Genomic DNA, 12,804 nt, shown 5'->3' with positions numbered 1-12,804 from the left:
CAGATCAGAGAAAAGCAAGTTCAACATGTTTGAACCTTAATCGTAACTGTTGATGGGCCTTTCAATAATAGGTATTGGAACGAAGCACAATCCTGATCTCACCTGACCTCCTTTCCAGTAGGGATCACTAGACGAGAATCAGGAATGGGAATCCTGGCTGATTTCCCTCACCCCCTCCTTCCCTGCACCCTCACTGACTAAATCAGCTAATAGTACACGACTTTCTGCTTTGCTTCAGATCCCACACCACATTCTGCTTCTACTTAACCAATCCATGAGGCCCGGGAGACGACTGATTGTAGTAAACACAATGCCACACAACACTGGAACAATGCAGGCTCTTGCAGCATCATGAAATGAAAGTCCCATTAACAGTAGGAAGACTCTGATCCCCAAACACCCGATTAGTAACTGCAACTTGCACTCCTGCTGCCCAGTTTTCTAATCTGCTTTTACTGGTGACTGTGCAGGATGCATCTTGTGGATTACTCTGGAATTCCCTCCCTAATCCTCTCTACCTATAAATCACTCCTTAAAACTTACCTCTTTGCCCAAGCTTTTGGTCACCTGTCCTAATACCTCTTTATGGAGCCTGGTTTCAATTTTTGTTTGATAATGCTCCTGTGAAATGCCTTTGGATGTTTAACTATGTTAAAGCCACCAGATAAATACAAATCGCTTGGTGTGTGTGTATAGTTGGCTGATCTCAGCTGGGTGCTGCAATCTGCACCGACACCTATATGCCAAGAGCCAGGGGTTAAAAGTCAGCCAGGATTGCTGCTCATCATTGCTGTGTTGTGAGACCTGCTGGAAAATGTGTTGGATGAGGGCATTATCTAGCTTGCTCGTGTTGGATGACATGATCATTGAACCTGCCGCCACTCAGTCTTGGTTCACATATGCAAGCAATGTACTGGAAGGTGGAAGGTTCTTATGCATCTGTAGCCCAGTGGGAGTTGAGGGGAGAGGAAAAGGGAGAAATTTAGTAAAATGAATAATTACGCACATCAGAACTAATCACATGACAGCAGTCATGGATATCTTTAATTATTACACCAGAGTAGAAATGTTCCAACAATGTTTTGATGGTGTGTAATCATTAAACATCAGATGATATCTGGAAATTGCTGCATTATTCCAACATATAAATCAACTGTCAATAACTAATATATTTGATCCAAGCATCAAATCTTTGTGCTCAGGAACTCTCTGTTGATGCTGTGTACATGACCTGCGTACACTGCAGTACAGCAGCTCCATTATCTCCTGGAAATGTACAAAGTGCCTGTACAAGTGTGCCCCCAGTAGGAGCACCAGTTTAAGATGGCAGTGGTGAAACTGTCGCTAAGAAACCTTTGCAATAATGCTCCCGGTCATCAGCGACATGTTGGATTCGGATACAGGTTCTAGCGATGCTGAAGGTGAAGGATGTTCATAGGCATCCAACGCTTGATTCAACACCAAGTAATGGCCTTGGAGGCTTCTTTAATGGGACCAAGATCAAGTGTAGAGGAATGGCTTTCCAAACACTTTCTGCCTCAGTAGAACTTCTCAGTCTGCACCAGGCAGACTGGTTTGTGTCTCATGGCCTCTTTTTGTTCTGAAAAATACGCAAGCATAAATGCCATCATTCCGACAAATAACACCTGCACCCCTCCAGGCATCATTTAAACCAGGATCCCAAAGGTGAAATTTCAGTGTTTCATCACCTCCTACCAAGAGTTAATGTAAACTTGCATTCTCCTAGTGAAATATATATACACGGAGCAGGGGTGATTCCATATCAAAATTATAACAAGAGTATTTAGAAAATGGCAGCTTCCAAATCAAAGTAATAACTTAGCACCTTAGCAGAAATAGCAGTGTAACCATGGTTATGAGCACTGGGTACATGCAGCTCATGCCTGTCTTGCAGGCATCACCCTGTCATGATGAACACTTGGGTGTACAGAACGGTAGGGATACAGTGGGCAGCCTGGGGGCTGCTCTGATGATACAGTGAGTGGGTTCTGGGGCTGCTGTAATGATAGTGAGTGGGCATTCACTTTGTAGCGTCACCTCTTTTTGGTGATGTTGCGATGTGGGCAATCTTTGCAAGGGCACATTTATTGTCCATCACCAGGTGCCCTCGGGCAGTGGTGAATGATTGTTTATATTGGTTGACCACTTCAGAGGGAATTGAGTCCAGCAGTTGGGCCAGACTAGGTAGCAGTTGCAGGTTCCTTTTCCCTGAAAAAACATTAATGATCCAGTTGGGGTTTTAACAACCCTTTGCATTATTTTCCCCAGTCTCCTGTCTTGCCATGCTGGAAATTGGTGTCTGGATTGCTCGAGCAGTACCCTAACCTCTATGCCAGCTGTACCCCAGGCTGTGGCGACATGGGTGAGATGCCTGAGGGTAGTTGGTACCTAGATGGCAGAAGAGGTGGGGAGAGAATTGTCCATTACAAAATATGAAGTTTCCAGCAGTCGCATCCATAAAGTCACTTCCATTACCCTGCACGCTGAATAATCAAATGCTCGGCTCCTGCACTCTCCTCGGGCACTGTGGCCGGTCCTTGTTTCTCCCACAGCTTATGTCAGTCCCAGGCTGAGCTCCATCAGAATTCTGGAAGGTTCCTTTGTGAAATGATGGTGACTCGGGCAGACCCACCTTAAAACAACCTTTTTCCCCTCCAGGTCTGGTAGTTGGGTGAAGGGACCAGTCTTATTTACATAAGGAATTGGTGACCGAAACAGTGGCTGCTTTTGAGGAATTTGACCCTGGGTCGGAGAGTCCGTCTGCTCTGCCAGGGAGGTCATTGGCTACAGGGAACCATAGAAACACATGGCTGTTTGCACCAAGTCTGATCTATTGAGGCAATTGGATCCATTGTTCAGTAACTGTGATTATGGGCACATGGCCCCTTGACTCCAAACTGCTACTCAGTGGTGTAGAGGAGTCTCTGCTTGGCTGAACATTGGCTTTTTCATGGTTTGTATTTCGCAGGTGTTAAGGGGTGTGACACCAAGTCGCATTAAAGCTGTGGTGCTGTCAAAAATGAGTGGCAATGCAAGCTTTCCGACTGTGACTGACTCCTCCCCTTCACCTAGCAGAATGTACAGAACCGCAACAACTTTGTACGACTTCCCCACCCACACTCCCTGCGTACCAGAGGGAAAAGACCCAACAGCTCTTGGGGGAGATGCATCACGAGCCGGGCACAAAGGCACAGTCAGCATGCTCTACTCTGAGGACAGTGGCTTGAAGGTTCATTTTGAATTGTCGCCCATGAACGCTGAGCCTGTCCTGTCCAGGCAGAGCGAGGACAAAAATGAGAGCCTCTGGGCTTAACTGCGTCAGAAGTCATTTTCCCCTCTTACCTCGATTTCCACTGCATTGCTGCTTAACCCACCTTCCCACCGCACCACTCCCTTCCCCCAACCCCCGGTTACAAGTCTTGTAAATCAGATACAAAAGGAAGTCAGCCCTTTGCCACTCAGAGCTGCCACTGCAGCAGCTGCTGGGACACAGCCCCTGTAGCCTTTTCCTTCCAGCCCACTGGACTCCCACTGCAGAAACTTATGGACACTACTAGGTGTCTCCTTGAAAGCTGGGGAGTAAGGGGAATCTAACCTGTGATATACCACAACATTCCTGCAGGCACCAGAAATCAAAGTTGCTCACCAGGGGACATAGTCACTCAGGGACTCCACACTCAGTGCCTAGAACCTGTGCAGTTTCCCCATAAAACCTGGGATGTGCTCATTGTCCATGCTCCGCATATTCTCTCCAACACATCCCGGCCACTCGTTACTGGCATTCTTCCTGCAGTTTCTGGGTTGCGTGCTTAATCCGGTTCTTTTCCCATAGGTTTCGTATCCTGGCATTCCGGTTTGTTATCTCTTCCACATGACTCAGTGGAAACCACCCTCGCTCTCCGTCCGACAATCGAATCCCCTCGATCCAGCCTGGAATGAGATTCAGAAAGAAATGTCAATGAGAAGAATGGAACAGCACGGGATCAGTTCCAGGTAAAACTCCTCCTGATCACATCCACCACTTCACGCAAACTCCCAAAAACCTCAGGAGCTTTTGCATGTTTCAGTCCCTCTACTGTTTGAGGCACCTCCACGCCCTGGAGCCCTTCGTTACAGAATTATACCACTTTGAGCCTGGGAACACTGGTTCACATCCCATCACAGAAGATGATGGAATTAAAATTTTCTAATCAAGTGACATAATCTGCAGGGCTATGGACCAAATGCTGGAAGGTGGGATTAGAATGGGTGGATCGTTTTTTGGCCGGCACAGACCCAATGGGCCAAGTGGCCTCTTTCTGTGCCTTAAACGTTCTATGATTCTAATCAGGGTATTTAAAGTGTTAAAAGGATTGGATAGGGTAGATGTAGAGAAATGATTTCCTCTGCTGGGGGAGTCCAGAACAAGGGGACATAATGTTAAAATTATAGCTCAGCCGTTGAGCAAAATCTAGAAGCACTTTCTCACACGAAGGGTAGTAGAAATTTGGAACACTTTCCACCAAAAAGGTGGTGGATGCTCCCGGTCAACTGGAGTATTCAAGACTGAGATTGATTTTTTTGGTGTGTGTGGATATCAAGGGATATGAAGCAAAGGTGAGAAAATAGAGGTGAGGTGCTGATCAGCCATGATCTGGTTGAATGGAGGAGCAGGCCCGAGGGGCTGAATGGCCTCCTAATGTTCCTCTGTATTGATGCTCAAGTTTTCTGCATTCCCCAGGCACCCTCTGATGCTCACTTGTGCAGCAGTCTGAGGGCTCAAGCGATGTTTCTCTCACCGTCTTTCGTTCTTGTCTTCACTTCAAGGACGTCAGCCTTCTCCAGTGCCAGCTCATCAGCTTCCTGGGCCTTGTAGGTCTTGACACACTGAACCTGCGGAATGTCTGGTTGGAAAGTAAAATGTAAGCTGCTGGTCAGGTGGTTCATAAACAGATTTTTGTCTACTTTAACCCAAGAGCATTTCTTGTTTGGCATTTGTAGAACCTGAACTATGTAGAGCAGCTCCCATTCCCTAACCTGTACTGAGTTGACTGATCTCAGCCAGGACAGCAGCTGGAACACTGTATTAGCGCACAGAGTACCTGGGTTAGTGAGGGAGAGATTCAGCCATGGTCACTACACCTGATCCGCAATGGAAAAAAGCAAAGAAAGAACTTTCATTTATCTAGCACCTTTCACGACCTCGGGATGTCCCAAAGCACTTTATGGCCAATAAAGTACTTTTGATGTGTAGTCACTGTTGTAAGGAAAGCCAGCAGCCAACTTGCACACAGCAAGATCCCACAAACAGCAGTTAGAAAACAACCAGATGATCTGTTCTAGTGACGTTTGTTGACAGATAAATATTGGCCAAGACTCTGCGGATAACTTCTTTGTCCTTCGAAATAGTGCCGTGCAACCTTTTACGTCCACCTGAGAGGGCAGACGAGGCCTCGGTTTAACGTTTCATCTGAAAGATGGCACCTCTGACAGTGCAGCACCTCCTCTGTACTTCACTGGAGTGTCAGCCTAAAGTTTGTGCTCAAGTCTCTGGAGTGGATATTGTTCCCATAACCTTCAGACTCAGAGGCGAGAGTGAACCAACAGAGCCAAGGCTGACACTTGGGGTATATGTCTGTGTGGATGTTGAGAGATGGCCCAGCTCCAATATCCCCTGTGGTTGTATATCTTGCCCACACCCACCAGGTAGGTTCACACAGAAATGGTCACGTCAGTGAGTTACTGGAGAGTGGAACTGTACCTGAGCCAGGCTTGGAAAGGGAGGAGAGAACAGTTCCAAAGCATGATGTGCTGATATTACATTACAGTGTGACAGGCACGAAGTTCGAATGCAAAAGAGAAATGTTTCATGGGCTGAGTTTCTGTTTATAGAAGCAGTTCACAATGTCTGTGAGGACTGACATTATCCCATTGTATCCCATGGATAGCTCATCCCTTTTCCACAATTTCTGTACAAGCTAATCATTGGGATGTCATCCAGTACTTTAGTCAGCTGTGCAGTCACGCCCCACAGTCAGCGTGTGCAATCTTCATCCCTGAACTGAGCTTCTGACCCCAAATCCTCTCCAATATAAAGACCGCCCCCGCTTCAATCTTCATAACATCTCTATACATCAGCCCATCCGCTGCTGAAGCCCTCACGCCTGCCAATGTCTCCTCAATCAGACACTCCAGCACCTCCCATTCTTCACTTTTTGTCAACTCAAACTCATCCAAAACTCTGCTGCTCACAACCTACCCACACTCCTGCCTCGTTGACCTACATTGGCTCCAATTTAAAATCTTGTGTCTAGTTCCCTGCATGGTCTCACCTTCCCCTTACTCACTGTAATCTCTTCTAGCCCTATAGCCCTCCCTTTACTCTCAATTCTTTTGTGCAATACCCTCTCCCTTTGCCCCACTGTAAGCAGTTATGTCTTTAGCTGCCTAGGTCCCACTATCTGGAAATCTATTCTTAATCCACTTCACCTTCCTTCAAGCTCTTCTTAAAACCCAACTCTGTAACTAAGTTCAATGTCAGTTTTCATCACACGTTTGAAACACCTTGAGATATTCTCGTACATTTACAGATGGTTTATAAATGCAAATTTAGTTGTTATTACTTCTTGTGTGAGTCTGTGGACTGAGCCTGTCCCTGGACTGTCCAAAAGAATGAGACAGCTTTAGGGATTAATTAAACCACCTAGTTTAAGACTGAACACCCCTAAGAAGCTTTTTGGGGCACTTATGTTGAAAGGAACGATATAAATGCAAGTTGTTGTTAAAGTTGAGCTACCAACAGGGAACCTCAGCTATGTAGAGGCAGTCTCACCTATCAGCTACACCGATGGAGAAATTACCATTGCACAGCCCACAATTTCCCTTTCATTTAAATATTGGCAGTGTGCATGAAGAGCCAGCATAGCTTCCTGCTATTGGTGGAAACTCAGTAAACGACCCTACATGCATGTATGAAAATCTCACCTTCCTTCTCCAGCTCTATATGATCTGTGTTGACGTCTTTGTCCGTGAGCAGCATAGCCGTTATCCAACGTTGTTTCTCGTTCCTAAGGAAAGAGAAATGAGAAAAACACAATGGATTCTGTACATGAGCAGCACTGGGTACATGGACTCTGTGTGTGAGCAGGATTGGGTATGTGGGCAGTGTACGTGAGCAGCATTGAGTACATGGACTCTGTGTGTGAGCAGGATTGGGTATGTGGGCAGTGTACGTGAGCAGCATTGGGTACATGGACTCTGTAAGTGAGCAGGACTAGGTACGTGGGCAGTGTATGTGAGCAGCACGGGGTACCTGGGCTCTCTACATGAGCAGCATTGGGTACATGGGCTTTGTATGTGAACAGCGTTGGTTACATGGGCTCAGTATATAAGCAGTGTTGGGTACACAGGCTCTGTACATAAGCAGCATTGGGTACATGGGCTCTGTAAATGAGCAGCACTGGGTACGTGGGCAGTGTATGTGAGCAGCACGGGGTACCTGGGCTCTCTACATGAGCAGCATTGGGGACATGGGCTTTGTATGTGAACAGCGTTGGTTACATGGGCTCAGTATATAAGCAGTGTTGGGTACACAGGCTCTGTACATAAGCAGCATTGGGTACATGGGCTCTGTAAATGAGCAGCACTGGGTACATGGCTTCTGTATATCAGTAGCATTGGTTACATGGGCTCCGTACATGAGCAGCACTGGGTACATGGCTTCTGTACATGAGCAGCATTGGGTACATGGGCTGTGTACGTGAGCAGCCTTGGTTACATGAGCTCTGTTTATAAACAGCATTGGGTACATGGCCTCTGTTTATAAACAGCATTGGGTACATGGCCTCTGTTTATAAGCAGCCTTGGGTACATGGCCTCTGTTTATAAACAGCACTGGGTACATGGGCTGTGCACATGAGCAGCATTGGCTGTCTCTCTACCGATACTTACAGATCACTGTATTTCCTATGTTTTCTGTCCACCACTCCCACTTTCAGCTGCTCTTTCCCTGGGCACCTTCCCTTTGCAGCTTCAGTGGATGTAACCCCTCTCCATTCAGGTCTTCCCACACAATTGTCCGGAGCCCCAAACCCTGCTTCTATGTGAAACAACAACTTGCATACATGTCCTCCAATCCAGTAAACACTATTCACTGCTGAAAGTATCGTATCCTCAACAGGAAGGTCAGATGCGACCACATTACTAAGTACGTACATTCTGACCTTCCTGAACCCTGCGACCTGATTTCTTCCATTCCCACTCTGGCCTCTTACACTGTTCTCAACAGGTTCGACACAACGTCCCGCAACTTCTCCTAGGCACTCTGCAGCCCTCTGGCCTGACTACTGACTTTAAAACTTCAGACCTAAACTCTCTCTTTCATAGTGTTTACAACAGGAGGTGCTGGTGATGTGGGTTAAATAGAGAGGGAAGTTTGACATTTTGGGTTTCGTGCTGGTGGGAGGGAGGCTGCACCGATCATGTTGTTTGCTTTTACTCTCGAGGGACTGACAGACCTATTAATTTTCCTGCCAGCATTTTCTGTTTCCATTTCAGGCCTTCTACATTAGCATTTTTTTCTCTCTTCACTTTACCCCATTTCCTCATCAATCTCTTTGACTTGGTCTCACCCATAACCTTTCACCCCCTTAACTATTCACATTCTTTTGCTATCTTCACAAAAGCAAAATACTGCAGGTGCAATAGTTCTGATGAAAGGTCATCGACCTGAAACGTTAACTCTGTTTCTCTCTCCACAGATGCTGTGAGACCTGCTGAGTATTTCCAGCATTTTCTCTTTTAGTTTTGGCTTTTACTATCTTTCCTTTGCCTCGGTAAGATGCTTTTTAATAGTCTCTTTACCATTTCTATTAAGCAGTTTTCTAGTTATTTGACCCTTTAAAGTCCCTCTTTGTTATTGGAAGGTCTGTTGCACCCTGCCTCCCCCCATTTAGTTCTAACAAAGGGTGACATCCCAAATGGTAATTTGTCTTTTTCCTTTACAGATTTTGGGAGTTTGGTGGCACCTGCTGGTTCACTGGGTATGTGCACTGCCCAGAGTGATGGTGGTTTACTGTAGATTTGCAGGTCCCAGGTTTAATCCCTGTCTTGTGTCAAGTTAGCTGAGCTCAGCCAGCAGAGCAGCTGAGTCTCCATAGTTGGTCCCAGCACCCCGAGTTATACAGGGGAAACATCCGTCCAAGTGCTGTCCAGTGACTCCTGCTGGAAACTGGCTGTGAAAATCAGGTGGCAACAGGGTGGGAGCTCAGTTTGAGGGTCCCCTAGTCTGCTGCGACTCACTGCCCATGCTCACGAACAAAAGACTGCCACGTCTGAGATACTGGGGGGGCCCTTGGCATCTGTAGAACTCTACCCCCAGTCCTGAACTTCTGTCTGCAGGTGACTGGCCTCGACTGTCTGGCCCTATGTGGCTGCACCTGAGTGTCTGCCCTCAAATACCTGCTGATGATTGTCTGTCCCATGTGGCTGACCGCTTGTGGATTAACTCTATGGCGAAGCTGCTAAAACTCAGTTTCTCTTTTCCTCGCTTTCCCTCCAATCCAGTTGAGGACAAGCCGAGAGTCTCAGCCTTGTCACTTATAAGAGTGAAGTGGCCTCATGGATAATTGAGAGAAATGTGTTGTATGAATTCAGAGAAGGGCAGACTTGTGCTGTGCTGGTGTCCCTGCTACATGAAAGCAGTTTTAAATTAGCTAAATTATTTAACAAAAAAGGAATCATTGCACATGGCTTTGGGCGCTGCCAGACTTGTCAGATGCTAGAATAAATTATTACTGATTGATTGATTACTGATCAGAAGCAAACTTGCCAATCGGGTCTTTGTTGGTTCACATCAGTTAGTTTACCTTTTATGAAAAAATGATCTGTCCGATAATGGAATGGGTTAAGAGACCTTGTTTATTGGGAGTCTGTGCTCCCAGCACTATACTAGCACCAGAGTTTGCTCTATGCTGCAATAATGCTGCCCGTTACAATCGCACAGTAATGGCAGTGCCTGATTATTGTTCCGTTGTGCCAATGCCAGTTCACTCACTCAGTGCGGGCTCGCAAAAGGATCTGCTGCTTGGCGTGATGCTTCCCGAGCAGCTGCAGATGGAACACATGCCCTGGGATCCCGTGCACCTTCATGTTCAGGTCCTTCGCTCTCAGCTCCTGGGTCTTGGCGTGGACAAACACGGCGAATTTCCCTGTACTGAGAAAGGATCAGCAGCCACTTTGTAACATTACTGTAATCTGCCAAAAAAAGAACATGAAAACAACCCTCTCGGCCCTCAGAGGGCTGTTGGAGCACGGAATACTTGACTACTTTAACACTAGGAGCAGTTGAGAAGGAAACCATTGCATCTTTCGAGGGAAACAGAGGAAAATACAGATCTTTGGGAGAAAAGAGCAAAGCAGTAGGATTAGGTTTGCATTGCTCTAGCAAAGAATTGGCATAGCCATGCTGGACCAAATGGCCACTTTTTGTGCTGTAAAGTTACATGATTCACTTTGCCTTTGATTGAAAGGTTGGAATTCAGGCCAGGGCCTGGATCAGGAATGCAATTTTCTATTCATTCAGTAAGAAAGGGTTTGCATTTGTATAGAGCCTTTCATGACATCAAGATGTACCAAAGCCCTGTACAGCCAGTTAAGTACTTTTGATGTTATAATGTAGGAAATGCAGCAGCTGATTTGCGCACAGCAAGCTCCCACAAACAGCAAAGTGATAATGATCAGATAATCTGTTTTAGCAATGCTCATTAAGGGTTAAAAACTGTCCAGGATCCCGGGTATGACTCTCCTTGTTCTTCTTTGAAGCAGTGCCATGGGATCTTTACTTTGTCCAGAGATGTACCCAATTATATCTAACAGCATTTATATTGGCCACTTTGATGTCCTTTTCCTACTCCTGCCTTGCCCACTTGGGTCACTGGGATTTGATCCCTGCATTGCTATAAACAATGTTTCTGGATTAACTTTGTCAATTCCCTTCAGTTCTTATTCTGGAAAACTTCAATTAGGTGACCTCACAGTCTCCCCTTCGCCACAGTAAATATACTCAACCCCCTTTAACCTTTGCTTTATTTCAGTTCCTGGTGTTCAGTTATTGACTGTGGTGGGTCTGTGTATTTCTCAAGGATTTAGTTTCAATCCAGCTTGGAGTCCTTTTTTTTTTAATCAGCTCTGGCAGCCCCCGTTTTTTTTTTTTAGTTACATTTATCCCCTCTGGTTTTCTCTGCATGGATAAGGGTTCCCTGCTCAATGTGTAGACACAGAGAGTTGAGTGTCCAACAGGGTATATGATCTGAATTGGTATCTATGAGTATGATATGGGCAGCACAGTGGCGCAGTGGTTAGCACCGCAGCCTCACAGCTCCAGGGACCCGGGTTCAATTCTGGGTACTGCCTGTGTGGAGTTTGCAAGTTCTCCCTGTGTCTGTGTGGGTTTTCGCTGGGTGCTCCGGTTTCCTCCCACATCCAAAAGACTTGCAGGTGATAGGTAAATTGGCTGTTGTAAATTGCCCCTAGTGTAGGGAGGTGATAGGCAATATGGGATTACTGTAGGGTTAGTATAAATGGGTGGTTGTTGGTTGGCACAGACTCGGTGGGCCGAAGGCCCTGTTTCAGTGCTGTATCTCTGAATAGATATGCTGCAGTACCTGCAATGGGGCATTAAACAGGTAGGGGTGGGAGAGGGATGGAGCTGTACCTCATTGTAATGATCTGCTTCTTCATGGAATGCAATTTTTGACAATATTTTTAGAAATCCCAGAGCCAGGTTAGCTCACTGCCCTGTCATGTTATTGAGTTGTGTCGATCAGCACGGTCCCAGGTTCTGTCTCAGCACCAGCAGTCTTTGAAACACTACAATCAGTGTCAGAGCCCCTGAGGGGGAAGAATTAACCAAGGTTCCATTTCATCGTGCAGTGGCATGACTGGGAGGTGTAGGTGTGTGGACACAGGATATGTGGCCGGCGTGTGTATGTGTGTTTGTGAATGTTGCAGAAGGACACGTTGAGGGCCCGGACTGGCTAATACCCTGCAGACACTGACAGTCTACATCACAGATGAAAGTTGTAATCTTATCTGAGGTATTGTGCTTGTGGAACCAGACTACAGCAGAAGACAGCAGCTTTGGGAAAGTTGGGAAGCTGGATGAAGTATTTAGATTTATACAGGTAGATCTTGGTTGCTTCCTCTTTGTAAAACAATCTGATCAAAACCCATTTGAGCCTTTTCAACAGGGCCAGATGCTGCCACAGTGCCATCTAGTGGCACATGTCAGGAATTGGCCCCAGACTGGTTGAAATGTTTCATCAATCATCTGGAGCAAAGAGGAGGGGGCTTAAAGCAAAGCAAAGTAAAAAATGGAGATAATAACAGAGGCAGCAGCAGTGATTCATATTGAGGGAGAATATATGGTAACCGTGTGTACACTTACTCCTTCTTTCGGCTGACCAGGAGGCAATCATTGAAGAGATGCAGGTATATCAGCCTCGTGGAAATCTTGAACTTTGACCCGGCTGTATTATTGATCTGTGAATCCACTTCAGTCAACTCCCCGTGCTTCACCAGCCAGCGGGACTGTGAGATCAGCGGGATAATCTGGGGAGGGAGGCCACCAAAGTCAGAAATCCGTGACTGGACTTTGAGAACTCCAGACAATAATCCTTATCTACATCCTGACATTGGGCTCAGAATGTACGCTCAGGTACATCGGTCCATAACCTCACTGGTAGGAGTGACTACCATACAGTCCTTGTGGAGACAAAGTCCCATCTTCACACTGAGGACACCTTC

General features: G+C 46.4%; 1 protein-coding gene across 1 annotated transcript in view; it reads right to left on the bottom strand.

The window, feature by feature from the left end:
- Positions 1-1,007: 1,007 nt before the first annotated feature.
- Positions 1,008-12,804, bottom strand: part of arhgef19 (Rho guanine nucleotide exchange factor (GEF) 19) — an 85,675-nt gene continuing 73,878 nt past the window's right edge. Inside the window, exons 12-16 of the mRNA XM_068017361.1 lie at positions 12,446-12,609; positions 10,055-10,213; positions 6,985-7,067; positions 4,800-4,904; positions 1,008-3,951 (exon numbers count right to left, since the gene is read on the bottom strand). Of these exons, the coding sequence (XP_067873462.1) occupies positions 3,794-3,951; positions 4,800-4,904; positions 6,985-7,067; positions 10,055-10,213; positions 12,446-12,609 (669 nt within the window). The 3' untranslated portion in view covers positions 1,008-3,793. The remainder of the gene's footprint in view (positions 3,952-4,799; positions 4,905-6,984; positions 7,068-10,054; positions 10,214-12,445; positions 12,610-12,804) is intronic.

This window comes from Heterodontus francisci, chromosome 37 (assembly GCF_036365525.1).
Source record: "Heterodontus francisci isolate sHetFra1 chromosome 37, sHetFra1.hap1, whole genome shotgun sequence".
NCBI lineage: Eukaryota > Metazoa > Chordata > Chondrichthyes > Heterodontiformes > Heterodontidae > Heterodontus > Heterodontus francisci.
Note: the sequence above shows the minus strand (reverse complement) of the source record. Positions and strands in the feature narration are given on the sequence as shown.